General features: G+C 37.1%; 1 protein-coding gene across 3 annotated transcripts in view; it reads left to right on the top strand.

Annotated features, from left to right (window-relative positions):
- The first annotated feature begins 873 nt into the window (after positions 1–873).
- Positions 874–20,280, top strand: part of LOC131033672 (uncharacterized) — a 116,431-nt gene continuing 97,024 nt past the window's right edge. For 2 of the 3 annotated variants that reach the window (XM_057964942.2, XM_057964943.2), the window contains exon 1: positions 1,588–1,716. In XM_057964942.2, coding sequence (XP_057820925.2) covers positions 1,641–1,716 — 76 coding nt within the window. In that variant the 5' untranslated portion in view covers positions 1,588–1,640. Of the gene's footprint in view, positions 1,110–1,587; positions 1,717–20,280 lie in introns of those variants that run through there. The other variant, XM_057964941.2, reaches the window with a different exon arrangement.

Below are 20,280 nucleotides of genomic sequence, written 5' to 3'. Positions count from 1 at the left end.
TTAATTTCATCTAATTTAGCTCATTATTGAGTTTATTTCGTATTTTAATACAATTGGGTTTCTGCCCATATGGTGCGAACTTATACAAATAAACTCTGTAAGCTTTACTTGGTTTCTGTTCTTAGCTTAATAGGAAGTATTTATAGTGGCAGTATTCATTTTTTTGGGCATGCAAATATTGTATGTCATGGTGGTTTACATGCTTTGTTATATGAATGATAAGAAAAATACAAAAAACAGGATAAGGTAGGACATTGTTGCATGCGTTATTAGAAAATAGAAGAGCATAGGACAAGGAGCTATGATAATTTAGTTGATAATTTAGTACAGGTCATAGTCTATCAAGTGGTGGCAGAGTAATATGTAGGAGCCCTCATAGTAGTGATCTAAGTCACAAGGTTCGAATTTGAATTCGATTTCGACAACAATGAAATTCAGATGAAGTTCGACAAGAGAGAAATTTTGAAAAAAAATTCGACATTAAATTTGCCTTATATAAATTTATATTTTTTAAATATATAAATAATAATTTCATTAAATTGCCAAAATAATTTAATATTGTTAAATATATTTAAATTAATATTAATAAATAGAATAGAATCCAAATAAAATGATCAAATATTTATTAAACTAAAATAATATTATATTAAATTTAATAAAAACTAATATAATTTTTTTACATTAATTAAACTAGAATTATTAAAAACTAAACGATATAATGAAATCTTTTGAATACAATATAATAAATTTTAAAAACATAAATACGTTTAAAATTTTAACTTTCTAATTTATTAATATATAAATAATAAAGATGTTAAATATTAAATAATAATAAATATATTATAAGCTCGAGATGGATGCGAAACTCATTCACTGCAAGCTTAAAATATATTTATTATTTATTTATTTACTACGTGGCGTCAAGGTTCCTTAAAAAATCCTCTGGGCTTCGCTACGAAATCAAGTTTTTTTTTCGACGAAAGGCATTGTTCGTAGCAATCTTCTCGAGTTTTCATAGCGGCAACTTGTTCTTTGGGCATAGCAATCGCGGCAGTATTTGTGGCGGTTTTCATGAGTCTGTGCAGTGGAAAGCCTAGTTCCAGTGCATTGTGAGCCATCCACTAGTGTGCATTTCTTTTTTGATTTTTGTCCATGTCTTCATTTCCACCCGAGATTTGTTCCTCTTCTTCCAGATTGTGTATCAAACGCCAGATGAGTTTCAACTAAAAAAACCCTAGCTTTGTTTCGACGAACTTTGGGCGAATTTGAACGAATTTTTAATATTTTATAGGAATTCGCTGAATTTCGAATTTCATACATGAAATTCGGCGAATGCTGTGACATTCAGGGGTTTTGTCAATGAAATTAAAGAAGTTTAGGTCGTGTTTTAACTTGGTAATAAGGTGACTGTTCAGCAAAGGAGGATATAATAGAAAGTCTAAGAATCATGTAAAACTCTAATTGAAATTGTTCAGCGAAGGAGGATATAATCAAAAGTTTAAGAATCATGTAAAACTTTAACTGAAAATGTTCATGAAATTATTATGTTTTCACAGTACTTATATGATTTACTTAAATGAGATGCAGATTGTGAATAAAATGACATCACATTTTCAAGTTGCACCTCTTGTGGCATCACCATGCTATCCAAATTCAACTGTATGGTCAGAGGAGAATCTGGTGGCTATTGCTACTGGTCGTCTGGTCACCATACTGGTAAATGTGAAGCTCGACTTTTATTGAAATTTTTAATTTTCTGTAGTGTTTTTAAAATTCTTGTTTTATATTAAGTTGATCTTCCACAGTCATATTCTGTTTCTAAGCTACATTCCACGGAGTTTCCAGGAGTGGGATAGCAGGGGCTAAGTACGGACTTTTCTTAGCGAAAAATGTGATCCATTAAAATTATGCCTTTTTACTTCATTCAAATTGAAGGAGACATAGATACAATTGATTTCTTTTGCGCCATTCTCAACAATTTTAATTTTTATTGCAAGCCTTAGTGAAATTGATTTTGTTGCTTCTTAATTGTGTTTAATAATGACTATTACTGTACCCCATAATGAACACACTGGAAATCTGAGAGACCTCCAGACCAGTAACTATTTTTGACTATTTTGTTCATTGTAAATATCATTGCAAAAAGAAAAGTGTTTGCCTTTAAGACTCTTGATGATGTCATTGCTGGACTTCACTTTACCTTTGTAGGGTAGGTATTTGACTTTTCCATGCCCATCATCACTGTGTATGATTGTTTTAACTTTTGGTTCTAGTATTTGTGCATTGTTATCCCAACAAGAAAGACATATTCCCTCCGAGAGCATGTAATGAAATGTTTGAGAACAATGCTTGACCACATAAACAATAAATGTTGGTTTATGTAGTCACCAATGGGACTATCTCCGATCGTGCCAAAGCTTCTTTTAAACAGATCATCTCATACAACATTCATAATGTAGGCTACATTTTCTAAAGAACATTAGAAGCTGATAAACAAGCTACAAATCCAGAATATTGAAATCTTGTACAAGAAAAGGAAAGATAATATAGCTGTATCTGTTTTTTCTGATGAAGGTGGATTCCTTAGCTTTAGTGCCATCTTAATAATAACCTTGTAAGTTTATCTACGGTCTCCAAGACCATGCATTGACCATCTTATAATCCAACTTTGCCAGAGATATTTTGATGACAGACTGCAAGGGCCAAAAACAACACTGTCAACTGTTAGATTCATATTTCTTTCATTGAGAAATATTTGTAACTTGGGCACATTATGCCATTTTCAATGCAATTAGGGTTTAGAGAAAATTGCAAGAACATCCCTCTTCAGTTTATAGCCTAGTTGAACTCTGATATGGATAAGGTTATTGCAAAAAGTTATGTCTATTGATGTAATGAGATGGAAAGTTGATTTCAGCACACCCATGTGTGATTTGCAGCCTCCTTGTGAGATTTGCCAAATATTACATGTAGCGGTAACATTGTGAAGGGCATGTCATCTTGCCGATTGTTATGTGCACAAGAAGTTAAAGGCAGACACCAATGGAGTATACTTGTTTAGAGTAGGCTAGTCACATGAGACTTTATCTTTTATGACAAAATATGATTAAAGCAAGTAAAATGATTGGTGTATCAATCATTCTTGGAACTGAATTGTCTTTTAATAGATTGAAGATTCTATATCTGAGACGTTAGTCCACTCAATCTTTGTTGTTTTGGACATGTTACAAACTCCATCTTCTGTAATACATTCTCAGCATTGAACAATCCATCTTTGGATCCGGCCCATGCGAATACATGGTTTTGGCTTCTAAGTCTAACGTGTGTTACATATGTATAACATTTGGTTCATGATGAATAAAAGAGCTATATATGCTATCCTCCATCCTTTCTGAACATGTAATGGTGCATTCTAATTTGTTGTTGTATTTCCATTGCATGATCAATATAAATTGTAGACTAATTTATATTTCCATATGCATCTATTAGTTAGTTTGTAAATTTCCCTTTGTGCAAACTCTTGGGCTCAACAGAAATCAGTGATATTAGAATAATTCTATGCATATAGTCTTATATCCTGCTAGTTAGATCACTTAAAATTCTTTCTTGTCCTAATATGACTACTTTTTCTTTTTGTTGCAAAGAAGGTGTAGAACTTGGTTCTGTTCTCAATACCTAGAAGAGTGTGGACAATAGGCCAAGATGTTCAACAATGCAAAGAAAACCATTTCCAAAGAAGTGCATAAGCATAGCGAAGAAGCTTTGGATTAGCAAAGAGGAGCTATTTTTTTTAACAATTTTGGGACTTAATCCTTCAATTGAATCCCAAAACATTATTTACTACTTTCAATTCATCATTCTAGCATTGGATTTTGTTTATGGTGTAAATCAATCTTGACATCCCAATGCTCCAAGGTGAAATTAATTCCAAAACATTGGATGATTGACTTTGAAATTTGGAGATGTATTAGATCATCAATAAGTTCACATATGTTGAAATATCACCTCAACAACCTTAAAGATGTCCAAGCAAATGTTTTTTTTGTGGAATTCTTACATTGTGAAGCAAGAAAGTGAATTTGGTCCTATTCACACATGTTCCAATTTTACAATTGGTATGTCTAGGACGAATACTTTCCTTTCAAGCCCTATTGTGATGTGTACAACAGATTCTAGTTGTTGAAACAAAAGAATTGGTCTATGGAAGACTATACAAACAAGCTCTATAAATTCTAGCAGGTACAATTCTTTTTGAAATAGGCCTTTATAAAGTCTTGTAATACATGAAAATTCTTCACCACTACATCAAAATCACTATGAATTTTTTGCATAATGAGATGTTGGAGCAAGCCTATTGACTTGGCATCAATATTGAGGAGCAATACAATATTAGTAGAAAGGACTAGCCTTGTTTGGTCCTTTGCACAATAGCAAACCTCAAGGCAATGGTCAAAATAGCACTATGTAACAAACTTGTAGTAGATAGTCTTTGCCTAAACCATAGGTGAATGCTCAACTGAAAGCTCTTGCTTGAAGGAAAGTCAAAGTGATGGGAGATGATGGTTAGTATTCACAAGTTTGACACCCATGATGTGAAAGGAAATTTGCATCCATATAGAACTATTTCCACATAACCTTGTTGGTGTATGTTTTATCATATACCAAACACTTAGAATAAAATACCACAAGGATACTCTATCCTCTCTTGAACAAAATCACTACTTGTGCCAAGATTGTGAGAAAGACCACAAGGCGACTCCAAGGTCTATATGTGCGAATGAGTGACTTTAGTGTGATAGCTGCTTGGGTAGTGTGTGCTGAAAATCTCAAGGGGGACTTACGTTTGTTAACTATTATCACTCACAAGTTGAACTTAGGTAGATTTAACAATTTATGCTCTATGTTTTTGGATTTTTGATTTAAGACTTCAAAAAAGATAAAAAAGGATGAAGGTTAAGGGATTCTATACTACTTCTAAGCTATTCCTATGAACTCAAGAGACAGTATAGATTAGGTGAAACCTAGTAACGACACTTTGTTTCATGCTTGGACAACTACGCAGAGCGGGTGCAATCTTCTAAGGTTGTGCTTATAATTTTCACACTTTCGAACAATACCAACAATTGAACAATATTATTCTAAGCGGTAGGCTTTGTGAAGACTACTGTATCGAGTAAGCATAAGTTTCTGGCTCTTGGCATCCAACTTGGTGCGTGAAGCATCAGGGATCCAAACATAAGCAAGGGAGCCGAAAACCTTCAGATGACTGATTTTGGGCTTGCAACCTGACCAGGCCTCTTTCGGAGTCTTGCCTTTGATCGCCACAGTTGGTGCTCGGTTCAAAAGGTAGACGACAGTGTTAACTGCTTCTGCCCAAAACTGCTTCGGAACATGTCTGTGGTTGAGCATGGATCTAGCCATCTTAGTGATTGTTTTGTTCCGATGTTCAACTTCACTGTTTTGTTGGGGTGTGTGGGTTGTGGTTAACTAGCGCTTAATGCCATGAATATCACAGAAGCTAGAGAATTCATTAGAACAAAATTCCCCCCCCATTATTTGATCTAAGAGCAATAATAGATTTCCCAGACTCTTTTTCAACTAGAGGTTTAAACTACTAAAATACAGTAAACACTTCTGATTTCTTTGCAAGAAAATAGACCCACATTTTTCTATTGAAATCATCAACAAACAACAGAAAATACCTGGACCCAAGAACAGAAGGAGTAGCCATAGGGCCGCAGATATCAACATGAACAAGCTGAAGTACCTGAGAAGCCCGCCATGAATCGCCACTTTTGAAGGGTGTGCGATGTTGCTTCTTGTTGATGTGTTTTTAAAGCACATGCGAACACAGAATAAAATACCTAAAAGGTACCTTATCCTCTCTTGAACAAAGTTCTCGACTGCTGAAGATCTCGCCGAAGGATCAGTCGGAGTAACTCCAAGGTTCTGTTATGTAGGATCTCTACGTGTGGATAAGCTCTCCACGGTATGATGTGATTTGCTGGAATCACAAGGGGACTTACACTCGATGACCTGAACGTCTGATTTGCTGCAATCACAAGTCCTATTAACTAACTGGAAGACAAACAAATGGCAAAAGATGCAGGGTTCAGGAAGTCTACTCTACTACCTAGAATGCGAGAAGATGGAAGAATGACTAGGTGGAGTCCTACTGGGCTGGGTCTCACCATCAGGTTGAACAATTCAACACCAACTCAGTGCGATCTTCTAAGGGATGCTTCCAATACGTTCAAATCGTACACCATCCGACAATGATCACCATTCAAGATAATGCATGAACAATAGACGTGTAACGACTTAAGATTAAGCTCATTTTATGCCAGTTGATCACGCAGGGTGCACTTACCATCAGTAAGAGGCTAGTGGTATGGACTAGACAGATTCCACACAGGTGCATTCAACAATTTTCTTCACTCAATCTAATCGTCTATCATCAAAAATGAAGATTCAACAAGAGACCATGCACATTGCAAAGAAACAACATATTCCACCATATCTTCAATGAAAAGAAGTCTTTACAATTAAGGCAACAATGTCTTGCCTTCTCTTCTTAATCTACTCTAATTGCTATTCTACTATTCTGGCCTCTATTTACTAACTATTAACTATTAGCTATTATTAACTAACTATTTGCCTTTACAAATGAGGAGCCAGGGCTTATATAGTGCCCTCAATACAATTCGATGGCTCAGATCAACTTGAGATCAATGGTCGAGATTTTACAATGAAAACCCTAATTAGGGTTTGTTACAACAAACTCAATTCTGGCCAATGAAATAATTGCATTATTTGGACACATGTCTTCTCTGGAATATTCGACCAATGGATAACCGGGGTAGGTACATCGAAGTTAGTGCTATCTTTGATGAGTCAGGTACATTGAATCTGGACACGCTGAGGTGGACCAACCTGATTGGAGGAGTGATGACTGGGATGCCACCTTGTTTGACACTTGCAACTTGGTAGATATTCAATTTGATGATGCTGAGAAGCTAACTTAAACGAACCCTTGCTTTGACTTCCTTTGTCTTTGATGTGCAGGATGGATGGTGTACCTTTCCTTCAAATGCTGGACTGGAAGAGTTCGTCCTTGATGATGCTGGGCTGGAAGTGGTCGTCCTCGATGATGCTGGACTGGAGGTGGTCGTCCTTGATCTGGTCTTCTTTCCTATGCAAAACAAACCAAAAGATGATTAAGGACATATAATAAATTCATTTCAACATAGTATTTTACACCTTAAGTCATCAACAAAAGATATTAAAATGAAGCTTGCTCAAGATTTTCCCCAGGGATAGGCCCTATAAGAATTTCGCCCTGGACCCTTTGGAAGGGTCAGGAGCGAAATTTGCATTCCTGGCCAACTTGGACCTCTTTTCAACGTTACCTCACAACCAGCTCCTCGCCTGGCCCAAACAAGGTGAAAAATAAGAGTTTCAAAAGATTTCACCCTGGACCCTCTGGAGGGGTCAGGAGCGAATTTTCTTGGTTAGGCCTCAATTACTCCATTTTTTGACTTCAAAATCCTCCGGAAGGCGAGCATATGCTTGTTTTAGTCCAACAAAGTCCAGGGATCCATCCTTTTAGTTTCTCACATGGGCAAATTAGGTGATATTGGGAATTTTACCCTGGACCCTCTGGAAGGGTCAGGAGCGAAATTCCTTCTTTAGGCTTCATTTTACACTTCCTTTACCTCAATTCATCTTGCAAGGCTTAAATAACCTCCCTCCAGTCCTTTGGAATCAAAATCTTGTCTTGACACAAAGGGGAAATAGTGATTTAGATGAATTTCGCTCTGGACCCTTTGGAAGGGCCAAGAGCGAATTTCTTATTTAGCTCAAAATTCACACTTTTGATGGTCAAACATCTTTCCAAGACATTCCAAATAGTTTTTCTCACCCTAGTCCAGACCTAACTTAGCACAAAATTTGGAGAAAAGGATGGTTTTAGTGTTTTTTGCTCTGGACCCTTTGGAAGGGTCAGGAGCGAATTTCCTCCTCTATCCCAAAATCATCATTTTTGGAGACCAAAATCCATTCAAGGGCAATCTCAAGGGCTTCTATCATCTTTGTCTAGGCCTGGCTTGGTCTAAATGTGAAAGGAATAGGTGGATTTTAGAATTTCGCTCTGGACCCTTTGGAAGGGCTAGGAGAGAAATTCTTGATTTGGCTCAATTTCTTCAATTTCAATGTTTCCTAGCAACTCTAAGTTACTCCTAAAGACTTCTTCCATCCCAATTGACTTTAGTTTGCAATTGTCTTGTCACAAATTTGGAAAAAAGGTGGTTTTGGTGAAATTTCGCCTTGGACCCTCTGGAAGGGTCAGGAGCGAATTTCTTAATTTAGGCTTATTCCTCCATCATTTCAAGTTGAATTCACCTCAAAAGGCTAGAAAACACTTCTCCTCTCACATCCAACCCAAGTTTGACTTGATTTTGCAAGGGAAAAAAGGTGGTTGAAGAATTTTCGCCCTAGACCCTCTGGAAGGGTCAGGAGCGATTTTCATCATTTGGCTCAATTCCTTCAATCTTGATAATCATTGGCAATTTGGAGTCATTCCTAAGGCCTTCTTTAATCATGATCCACACTAGATTTGGCATGAAACTAAGGGAAAAGATAGGTTTTGCACAATTTCGCTCTGGACCCTCTGGAAGGGTCGGGAGCGAATTTCCCTTTCTAGACCAAAATCATCATTCTTTCAATCCCAATCTTCTTTGCAAGGTAAAATCTCCTCTCTCTTTGCCTTAGGAACAAGGTTTTAAGCTCAAGCAAGGTTAAAAATATATGCTTGTAAGGAATTTCGCTCTGGACCCTTTGGAAGGGTCAGGAGCGAAATTTCCTTCCTTGGCTAAAACACTCATTCCTTAACTCTTTCAAACGTCCTTAAGGATTTCAATATGCCCATTCTCTCTTTCAACATGCCTCGGACATCAAAATTTGGCCAAATAAGGAAAGAAATGAGGTCTAGGAGGATTTTCGCTTTGGACCCTTTGGAAGGGTCATGAGCGAAAATCTCATTCTTGACTTGCTCCTTCATCTTTTCAACTCCAATCTTCTCTGGAAGGTAACAAAACATCATTCTTCACCCAAGAGACAAGGTTTGTGGTCTAAGCAAGGTCAAAAAATAGGCTTGCAAGGAATTTCGCTCTGGACCCTTTGGAAGGGTCAGGAGTGAAAATCACAATTTGGGCTTGATTGTTCATTTTTCAAATTTCAATTTTCTCCTAGAGGCAAATATAGATCATTTTCCACTTGAGGAACCAGGTTTTAAGCCCATTCAAGGTAGCAAATGAGGATTATAGTGAATTTCGCTCTTGACCCTCTGGAAGGGTCAAGAGTGAAATTCATCTCTTAGGCAAAATCTTGATTATCCAAAGCATCCAGCTCCCTCTCAAGGCAAGAACATACCCATTCCTCCTCCATCATGTCAACGCCTAGGCAAAATAAGGAAGAAAACAAGAGTTATAAGGATTTTCGCTTTGGACCCTTTGGAAGGGTCAGGAGCGAAAATCATGTTTTGACCTTGATTCTTGATTTTTCAAACTCTCATCCTCTTTGGGAGGCAAACATAGATACTTCCTCCTGCATCTCCATCTTGGTCCTGACTTTGGCTAAGGGAGAAATTAGTGTTTTCAAGAATTTCGCTCTGGACCCTTTGGAAGGGTCAGGAGCGAAATTCCTATTCTAGGCTCAATTCACCTTCAAACTGACTTGACTTTGTCTTAAACTTGATCCTAGATCCATTTCCTTCCATATCCTTGCAAATTTGCTCGACCACTCTTTGACGTCACAACACTTCCCAGCGTGGCATGCATCACAAACTCCAAGCTGTTGAGTTTGAATCTCTGGCAATCCGAGGACAAACGCGTCCCGAGCAAGCTGAGCAAGATAACGCACATTTAAGTGCCCATATCGCTGATGCCAAAGTGTACTGAGAGAAGACTGCCGAGCAGCCATAGCGAGGTCTTGAGAAACACCAGAATCTGCAAGTCTGAAAAGACCATGATCCTCAAGACCAACTGCAACAACTAACTGAGTCTCCCGATTAGTGATGGTGCACTGATGTGAACCGAAGGTGACATCCAACCGTGGAGAGTGTCGCAGCATCTGACTGACTGAGAGTAGATTGAGTTCCATCCTGGAAGGTGGAAGACATCGAGGAAAATGAGATTCCTCCCAGTAGACTGAATCTCAATGTTGCCTTTGTCGACAACTGTGTATTCTTCCCCGCCACCAAATATAATAAAATCTGAATAAGGCTGGTAGTCAGTGAACCAGTCTCGACGGTGGGTGAAATAATGAGAGGCACCTGAATCAATATACCTGGCAGACGATTTGACATGATCTGCGGGTCTTTTAGCCATGAAGGCGTAAAAGGTAGATTTTGTCTGCTCAGTGTGCTCTGCACTGTTGGCTTTGGGCTGCGAACTAGATTGCTTAGCTTGGGCAGCTAAGCGCTTCCGACATTCAACCTTCATGTGACCATACTTGTGGCAATAGTTGCATTGAATGTTCTTTTTCTTGGAGCCTTTTGATGCATGAGCAGAGGGTTTCTGCTGAGAATGAAACTTGCCCTTATCCTTGTGAAAAGAATTAGCAGCAAAGGCTTGTTCTGTGGAGGTGGAGTTGGAACTGCTACTGAACTGCTGTGTCCACCGATCTTGCTGAAGCAGAAGTGTGCAGAGATCTGTGAACTTAAGATCAACACCAGTAGAAGTGATGTTGAGAGTTTTGATAAAATGCTCGTAGAACTTAGGTAAACTTTTAAGGGTGATTACCACAATGTCCTCTTCCTCCATCTTGCGTCCAATGGCAAGCAACTGATCACAGATTTCTTGAATCCTATTCAGGTGATCCTGGAGCGATTTCCGCTTATCCATGACAATAGAAAACAGAGTGTTCTTGAGAAAGAAGGTCTTGCTTTTATCAAAAGTCTCATGTAGGGTTTTGAGATGCGCCCATATCTCGACATGTGTTTCGCAAGATGGAATTAGGGAGTTGATCATTAGCTACGAATAATTTGAGAAGCATCACTGCCTCCCGATTATGCTGGTCATAAGTAACTTGATCAGGACCAGCTGTAGTCGGACGCTGAGTAGTACCCAGAACCACCTGATCGCTGCCACGATATTCGAAGATGGTTAGCATCCATTGCTTCCTTTTGCTATAGTTCTGACCATTGAACTTTTGATTTCCCTCAAGCAGAATATTCGTTAGAGATGCCATGGCACAAATTTATGTGAAAAACTAGGAAGGCACGTACTTCGAGGCAAAATGTCGGAGGACTCAGAAAAATGAACAAGCACCCATAAGAGAGCTTGAAAAACCCATAAAGAATATGCTGTCGGAATCTGGATCCGCTGGCTTGAAAATCGAGGCACCCAAAAAAAATGGACGATAGCCCAGTTGAGCTCTTGAAAAACCCACTACGAATCTATGCTCAGAATTTTTTTCGACTGAATTAGGAGGGTCAAAACCCTAGCCGAAAGTCAGAAAACGCGGGTTTGACCAAGTTGCAGGTTGTAGAAAAAATGGTGGGTTTGTACTGCGCTGAAAAATGCCGAAAACCCTCGCCAGACAGACGCAAATAGGAAGAATCCCGTTACACGGGATGAACACAGTCCTTAACAACCTCGAAAAATAGAAGATTTAAAAAAAAAGGGAAAAAATTCTTCACGAATTTTTGTTTGAAAAACTTTTGAAAACAAAAAATTTTCGAAAATCTGCAGCAAAACCAAGAGGCCTGAAAAATCTTAGAAAAGAATTCACAAATTCTTTATTCAGGCTCTGATACCATATTACGAAGTAATTGGTAAAATATTTGCTTAATATTAACATAAATCAATAGATCTTTATATACAAGAAGAAAGACGATGTTTCCTTAGGAAACGATCGTGAAGAATAGAAACATTCTATTCTAGCTAACAGCTAACTAAGCATTTACATAATATAATAGTAGATAACCATTAACAATAAATAGAAACTATCTATTATTGTAATACATCCACATAAAAGCTCAGACTAACTTTGCATGTTAAATGAAAATCATTCATTCAACAAAAGTATGAGCGAGATTTCACCTATCTAAACTATCAAATCTATCATTCATCTAACAACTTGAAACAAACCACTTAAGCAAATCTAATCTATTTGTTGAAGAGAGTATGTAACCATGCAACCATTTAGCAATAATTTTTTTTTCAAAACAATACTGATAATGAATATTTTATTACTCAAATAGCTCCGTGCAACAATCTCATAAAACTCTCCACAACACTGAAATGAGAGAATGAGGGGTTTATATAGAGTTTTGAAAGAAAAATGAATGGCTGAGATCGATTTAAGATCAACGGTCAAGATCTAAACAACACAACCCTAATTAGGGTTTCCCAAAATAATATCAAAGATCAATTACAAAGGAGACAAGTGGCATGAGATGCTATTTTTTAGGATTGCACCCCTTTCTTCTGATATTCGGTGAACCTAGACACTATCTGGTCAATCTCATCCCTGGAGACATGTGGCAATAGGTTGACTTTGAATTCTAATCCTTCCAAGTCATCGACGCATAGAGAAAAGGTCATTTCCCAGTCTACTTGCTGCTTCTGAAAGGCATCTCTGATGGAAAGAAGATTTGATATTTTAGCCACGTGGTTTTCAAGACCTGTCTTGAGATGGCAAAGCAGATGTCTTGTATTTTTATCTTCAGATTCTCTAACTGCATATCCCTCTCTCGGATTGTTTCTTTCTCAATTACTTTTGCAACTATAAGACAATTTTTATCCTGAATGGCTCTTATCTGCTTCTCTATTTTATCAGCATCAATTTTCACTTTCTCCAAGACCTCATTCTGTGCAATCAGTGTCCAGAGCCAAATCTGGAAATCATAAACAACCCCTGCTTCAATTATCTCTTGATTGACCAACTCTTGAGATGAGATTCCTCTTAGCTCTCTAAGGGATGGAATGATTCTATCTTGGACATCCTAGAAATCAGCCCATATTTCTGCCAAAGTCTCAATCCTGGAAAGCAAAGAAGAAGTTTGATCATATGCTGATGTGATCCCTTCTATGAACTTGGCTTCTTCTTCTTTTATACTCTCTATCCAATCTCTAGTTTCTTTGGTTGTTACCGCATCTTCCTCAAAACCTTTGACCACCTGTTGTGAATCCAAAAGGAGTCTCTGGATTTGCTTGATTGAGTGGCTTGGTAGTCAAGTGTCAAATATAATCTCTTAGACCTTCCACTTCTTTCTTGTATTGTTGCTTCTTTTTTGTTTCTTCATCTAGTTGCGCCTTTATGGATGTGACTGAATTGTCGAGATCTTCCTTTGCTTGGGCCTTTGTAGTTGGTCCCAAGTCAAAAGTGGCGATTTCAAACTCATGCTGACCAATGTCCCCCTTTGCCTTATCTACTTTAGACACTGCTATTTGCACTGCGCGATTGCCTGTTTCATCTCTTTGAATGGTAGAATATCTCTTAGCCGGCTTCTTGACAACAGTTTGCTCTAACCTGGCTAAGAAATCAGCCATGCCATTCTCTTCTGGCTCTTCCACTGCTTGTGTGTTCATTTTTAATCTTTCCCTCAACCATGCAGGAACAGTAGGCTGTTCAACGCCTTCCACTTCTTGGTCCTCTTTTGTTTCTTGGTCATGTGCAATTCCCCGAAGAGCGGAAATCATTCCTTCTTGAAACTCTCCTTTTGCTTCAATATCTGTATCATGCTCTGATTCTAGGAATTCTGTTCCAGTAGGTGATGGTGGCTGTTCATCTTCTTGATGGACTAGTTTTGCATTTTCTCTATGGACCGGAGAAGAAATTTATATTTCAACCAACGATTCATCAATATTTAATATGTATTTCTCATTCCTTGATGTGGCGGAATGAAACGGTTCTATTCTCTGCCTTTTTTGAACAGGTTCTTCAATTTCAATTGCCTTCCCTTTCCTTTTAGCATTCTTGCTTGGCCTGGGTTGCTTCTTCATTCGAAGAATATCCTTCCATTGCTCCCATCAAGTTATAGGTCAAAGTTACATTTTTCTTATTCAACTTTTGACATTGCTGACCAACCCACCACCTGGTATATTTCATGATTGGTTTCATTAGGATGGTTAAGTCTACATGATCTGGCTCTAACCACTTGATATGAGGAAGGGGTGCATGCTCATCAAAACCAGGTTGAGTATGTTCTTCGTCATCTTCCAGCTGATAGGGCACAAGGAAAGGTCCGGTCATCCTGATGAAATTGACTGACAACCTGGAACACATTCTTTTGCTGATATCAAATTCATCTTCCACATTTGCCCAATAGTCTTCTATATCCACTACATGTCTGAATTTTTCTTCCTTTGTTGATCTGATGTTATGGTGAGGGTCAAAATTAGCTCTGGATTGGTAGAAGGTAAAAGGGTACCACTGCATCTCTAGCTTGGCACTTCCAGCTGCTTGTGCTGAACAAGATTCTTCCGTATTTCCAATAAAGAATGGAAATGATACAACTGCCTTCTGCCTTGTTTTTCTGAAGCTTTGCTATGTCTCCAATTGTTTGAGAACTTCTAATAGGATCATCTTGTTGGTTGGGTAGATTGGCAATCGGTAAGGACGGCCAGTGAATCCTTGTATTCTGATATAGGTGAACTTTGGAAGCTAGATAAACCAGGATCCGTACTTGCTTATTAAACTTTTTGATTCATGAGAAAGTCTGTTGTGAGCACCTCCTTGCAACGTTCTGGTGATATACATCAGGAATGCATCATGGGCTAAGAAACTTTTATCCTTAAGCTACAACTGAGGATAACAATCATATGACTTAAACTCATTCTCCCCACTCCCTACTATGCCCTTACAAATCAGTCCTGAATATCTATAGGTGACTACTAGCAAATAAATTATGTAAGAATTCATGTGGAATGTCTTTGTCCTTTCCAAGCTGATCAACTGCTCATGAAGATTGTCAATGATTATATGTGACCAGTTGAACAACTTGGTTCCTACAGTGATCTCCTCCATGAAATAAAACATCCATGTTTGGAACAATTGACCTTTAGAGCTGCCCATTATTCGATTCAGCAGTAGGATGAGATCTCCATATTCTTACTTGAAGAATGGATGCAGCAAATACTTAGGTACTTTTCCTTGAGGTCTCCTCTTCTCCAGCCAAAAGCAGCACGGAGTTCGGATTGACTATCATAGACCTTCTGGGCTTGCTCCTTAATCTTATAGGTGGTTTTACTGTGCTTTGGTATGCCAAAGGCCTCTTGGATGGACAGTTCTGAGAGATTAGCCAAGACTCTTCCATCTGGTGCAATAATTTCTCTTGACTGTGCTTTATAGTGCAAAGCACATTCGACTATCAATTCTGTACATTCCTTGGCTGGTGGAAATCCAGCTGCTTGGACAATTCCATTCTGCATCATTTTGCGAGCAATCGGTGTAGGAATGTGTCCATCATATCCGCTCATCCTTTTCTTGAACTCTTCCATATCAACATGCCCGAGATTCGTGTCGGTGATATTCTTCCATTTTGACTTGATTTTAGATTCCTGCTGCACTCCCTTATTGGCGAACTTCATTGCTATTTGCAAAACACATGAAACTTAACATTATTTCCAGAACTTAATTCTGATTTTTAATTCTCTTTCCTAAATTTTCATTTTCAGCCTGAAAAAGGGTTAAAATTTTGAAAAAGCTGATTGAAAGTGAAGGGTTTGGCCAAGAAATTGATAAAATTAAGACAAAAGGGTGTGGAAATTCAGTCAAATTGAGGTTTTGAATCCTCTTTATGACTGAAATTTACCTCTAATTTTGAAAATCTGTCCTAAAATCAGAGAAAGTTCCTGATTTCTTGACCTCTAACACTTAGAATTTTTTTATTTCTGGACAATTCTTGAGAACTTTAAGAGAAAACTTCTCTGCAGAGCTCTCCAAAATTTTCAACCTGAATAATGAATTGTGAAAGTGAACTAGTTGAAAATATATAGAGTTTAGGGTTCTTAAATTTAGAAGTTTTTAATTTGTTTTCTTGTTTTTTAAAAAAATTTTTAAATAATTTTTTATTGTTTTTTGTTTTAAAATGGAAAGTTTTATTTCCTCTCTCAAAAATTCGATTTTATCCAGGAATATTCTAGAACTTTCTAGAAATTTTGAATTTTGAAAATCTTCAAGTGTTGAAAATAATAATTTCGCAAATTTTGGAAAATAAAATTATCTTCCAACTTACTGGTCTGATTTCATGTGAATTGTGATCAGAATCTTATCCTCTTGGCATGGCAAATTTCTCCTCAAATTTCAGGTCTCTGGTTAGGTATCTTCACATATTCCATTTATGCCTGGATAATTGGAATAAACTTGCAAAGGTTTGGACAATTTCTTCGTGTCTTAGGGTTTGAAAAGTTTAGATGATTTTGTCTCAGTCTTGATGTCTTGGATCTGATTATGGAAGATCTTTTGGTCAATCATCTTTAGGTGAATCTTCATGTCTTGGTGAACTTGGACAATCATGCATCTCTTTTGTCTTGGACATTTTTCTTGTACTTAGTGAATTTTGGGAATTGTTGTGTTCGCTGTCCATGGTAAATTTCAGTATGAATTAGACAGTTTGTCTTTCTGTCACATCTTTTTGGCAAAGTTTATTCCATCTTTATATGATGCTTTGTTTGTCCAATCCTTGGCAAACTTGGATGGTGTCAAATTTTTATTGAAAAGTTTTCATGCCTGTATGTCTTCCTCTTGGCAAGGCGAAGTTCTCAATTTATTGGACAAATTTTGTGCTTAATTTCTTTGGACAAAAATCTTTAGACATGTCTTATTCTTCAGCACATTTCTTTTGAAGGCTTTCTTCCTTAGACAGATTTCAATTCATGCTGTATATCAAATTCGAACAATCTTTTTCTTCCAAGGAATGTTTGGAGATGATTAAAAATTTCTTGCTGATCATGATAGCAGCAGTTGGACAATGTGAATTTAGATTACTTTTTTTTTGACAGGGCAGAATTTATTCTTCCTTAGGCAAGTCCACTTTCAATTTGCTGTCTTGGATGATCTTGGATGAATTGTTTTTTGGCAGATTTGAAAGATTTCTGGGGGAGTCTATGTGCAGATTTGAATTCTTTTCCCAAGGTAAATTCAAGGATGATCAATGGTGAACTTAGAATTTTGTTAGCAAACCTTGGTGATGGCGAACTTGAATCTTTGGAATGTCTTTTCAAACCCTTGGAGCTGCTTTATTCTTCCTTTTGGAGATGATCGAAGCAGAATTTTCACCTTCCAACTGTTATCAATGGTGAATTTGAGGAAAATATTGAACTTATTTCCTTCAAACCCTTGATTTTGCTTTATTTCTCATCCAAATTCTTTTGAAAATTTGATAATCTAATTGAATTTTGGAGCTGCTTCCTCTGAAGAATTCGATTTTTTTTTTCAAACCCTTGAATTTATTTTACTTCTGCAAAGGTAATCTGATAATGTGATCAGATTTTGGCATGAATCTAATAATCTTTATGCCTGAGAGCTGTTCACTTTGATCTCCAAATTGTAGACATGGTAGATTTTGAAGTTGGATAATCTAATCATGCATTGAAGCTACTAGCTTCTCTCAACTTTGGCGAATTTTGACAGAGTTTTGATGCTTCCTTCTTTGCTATACAAACTTCTTCTTGGCAAACAAAGTATTAATGAATGGGCATAATGTCTTTATTGCTTCTTAGCAATTTCTAGAAGCTTTGTGTTTTATTCTATCTTTAGAAAATTGAAACCCTTTGCCTTCTTCTAGAAGGAAGCTTTGAAGATTCTCAAAAATTAGAAAGTTTTATTGTTTTATCCTCCCTCTAAGAAGTTGGAATTTTATCCTTAGAAGCTTCCATCATGTTTTAGAAAGTTTTATTTGTTTTAAATCTCCTTCTAGAAATTCGAATTTGAGGAATGCATGCCATTCTTTTTTTTTGTGACTTTAATTGCTTAAATGCCAACTCATCATACTTGCCATCTTTAATTCTCTTGGAATGCCATGTCATCTTTTATTGCCAACTAGGAAATTTATATCATTTTTATTCTATGCCATCTTCAATTTCGCCTAAGTGGGTGGGCCCTACATTCTTTCTCAAGCTTTGGCGAATTTTGCACATCTTCCTTATGCCATGTTTTAAAAGTGGACTTGGAAAGAATTTCTTGCTTGTGCCATCTTTTTAAAGTGGACTTGGAAAGAATTTCTTGCTTGTGCCATCTTTCTAAAGTGGACTTGGAAAGAATTTCTTGTTTGTACGTGAGGTGCACTTTGAAAATTGTCAGACATTTTTGGTGCACGAATAAGCTTAACCTTAGGCAGGAGTTAAGTAACCCTTGCCATGAGTTAGTTAACCCTTGTTAGGAGTTTAACACTTGTTAGACAATTTTTAAATTTATCTTGCTCAAACTTCTTCCACATATTAACTGATCGTCTACCATTCTACTTTTGAACCTTGTTGAACTTGTCTGCCATTTTTTATTTCTTCAACCTGGACGAAATTTTCAATGTGCCATATTCGAACCCTTCAACAGTGTTCATGCCATGCTGATACCTCGCTGGTTTATCTGAACAAAAACTCCAATTAGGGTTTCTACCTTTTTTTTTGCACTTAGAAACCTCATTTATGAAATATGAGAACATGGGTACTGATTTTACAACTGTTCTTCTGGAATGAAACCCTAATTAGGGTTTGCATTATGCTTTTTACCCTTGGAGACATAATTTTCAAAATCTGAGAACATGGGTAGGTATAATTTGGCATGGGGATCAAAACCCTAATCTCAGAAAAAGCAAAATTTTTCAAACTCTTGCTTTTTACACTTAGAAGCAAAATTTTTCAAATTTGAAGACATGGGTAGGATCAGAATGACCTAAAGAACAAAATCCTAATCTTAGGAAAAAGCAAATTTTTTGAAGCCCTTCTTTTTATATCTAGAGGCGAGATTTTCAATTTCCGACAAAATGGGTAGTAATAAAATAGCTCAAAGAACAAAACCCAGATGCCAGTTTCAAAAAAGCAAAAAAAAAAAAATGTCTAAAAATGGTAGGTTGTCAGATTTGATTCAAAGCAATTGCGATTTTCATCCTTCAGACCTTCTGAACACTTTGGCAGCGTTCAAATTCAATTCTGAGAATAAATTCTCAATCTGGCCCGGATGACCTCAAAATTCTAACTCAACTCTCTCAAAATGAAGATTTATGAAAATGCAGAGCTAGGACAAAACCTTAAAAATAGCGAAAACAAGTGGTCCCCTTTTGTGATGGGGCGATGTGTGAATTAGGTCACAACAAACCCCAAGAGAGAAAATCATGCAAACAATTATTCAAAATCCATATGCAAAAGAATAGACAAACATACCATCAAGATGACACAAGATATGCCTTGAGAAAATCCTTAAAAGGGGAAAACTTAGCTTCCAAAAGCATCCACACTCCATGTATTATTTTATGAACAAAGATTTTAATACATATATAGAGTCTCAATGAATTTCTCTGAAACATCAAGCTCTCTAGACACTCAATGTGAACAAGCAAATGAGAAACGTGTAACCACCTATTCCAATTTATGCTTCCTCTCCTCATATGTGCAACCTACAGGAGATGCTCAACCTAGCAAACTGAATAACAATTCGTGTGCTTGCTTTTAAAGAAATAAGATTTCACAAAACCACTAAGTGGTATTACATAAACTATGTGGCTAATATTATAAGCTTACAAAACCATTTCCCCACTCATTTTACTTTTGGTACTAAGTTTTCCTAGACATTAATTTTTTTTCTAATGTGCAAACACACATTAAATACTTATCCCAAAGTTACATACAACACACAAAGTGGGCTCAAGAATGTCTAACCTATGTGATGCATGAATCCCTAGATCCCCTAGGTGCACCACAAATAATATTAATTTTACATTATAACATTATGCAAGGTGAACCACATGTTGATACATGGACCAGCTAGTACTCGAATCTAGGACCTTCCATACGTTGCTGGAGTGCTTTACCACTGAGCTACTGGCCCCTCTTGGACCAGCCCATCATCGGTCCGGGTGTGGCTTATTTCCAACACCAACACCACACACCTTTTCCAACATTCTACCATTTGTTGTATACATTACATGAGGGGTAAAAGTAAACTCATACATCGAGGAAATGATTCCTATAGCCAACATGTACCATCAAGAAATCTAAGTGCTTTAGGTGATCCATCATCTGCAACAACAATCAAGGTGATCACCATCTCAAATATGAATCC

This window comes from Cryptomeria japonica, chromosome 5 (assembly GCF_030272615.1).
Source record: "Cryptomeria japonica chromosome 5, Sugi_1.0, whole genome shotgun sequence".
NCBI lineage: Eukaryota > Viridiplantae > Streptophyta > Pinopsida > Cupressales > Cupressaceae > Cryptomeria > Cryptomeria japonica.
The sequence above is the reverse complement of the archived record's forward strand: the minus strand, read 5'-3'. Positions and strand labels throughout refer to the sequence as shown.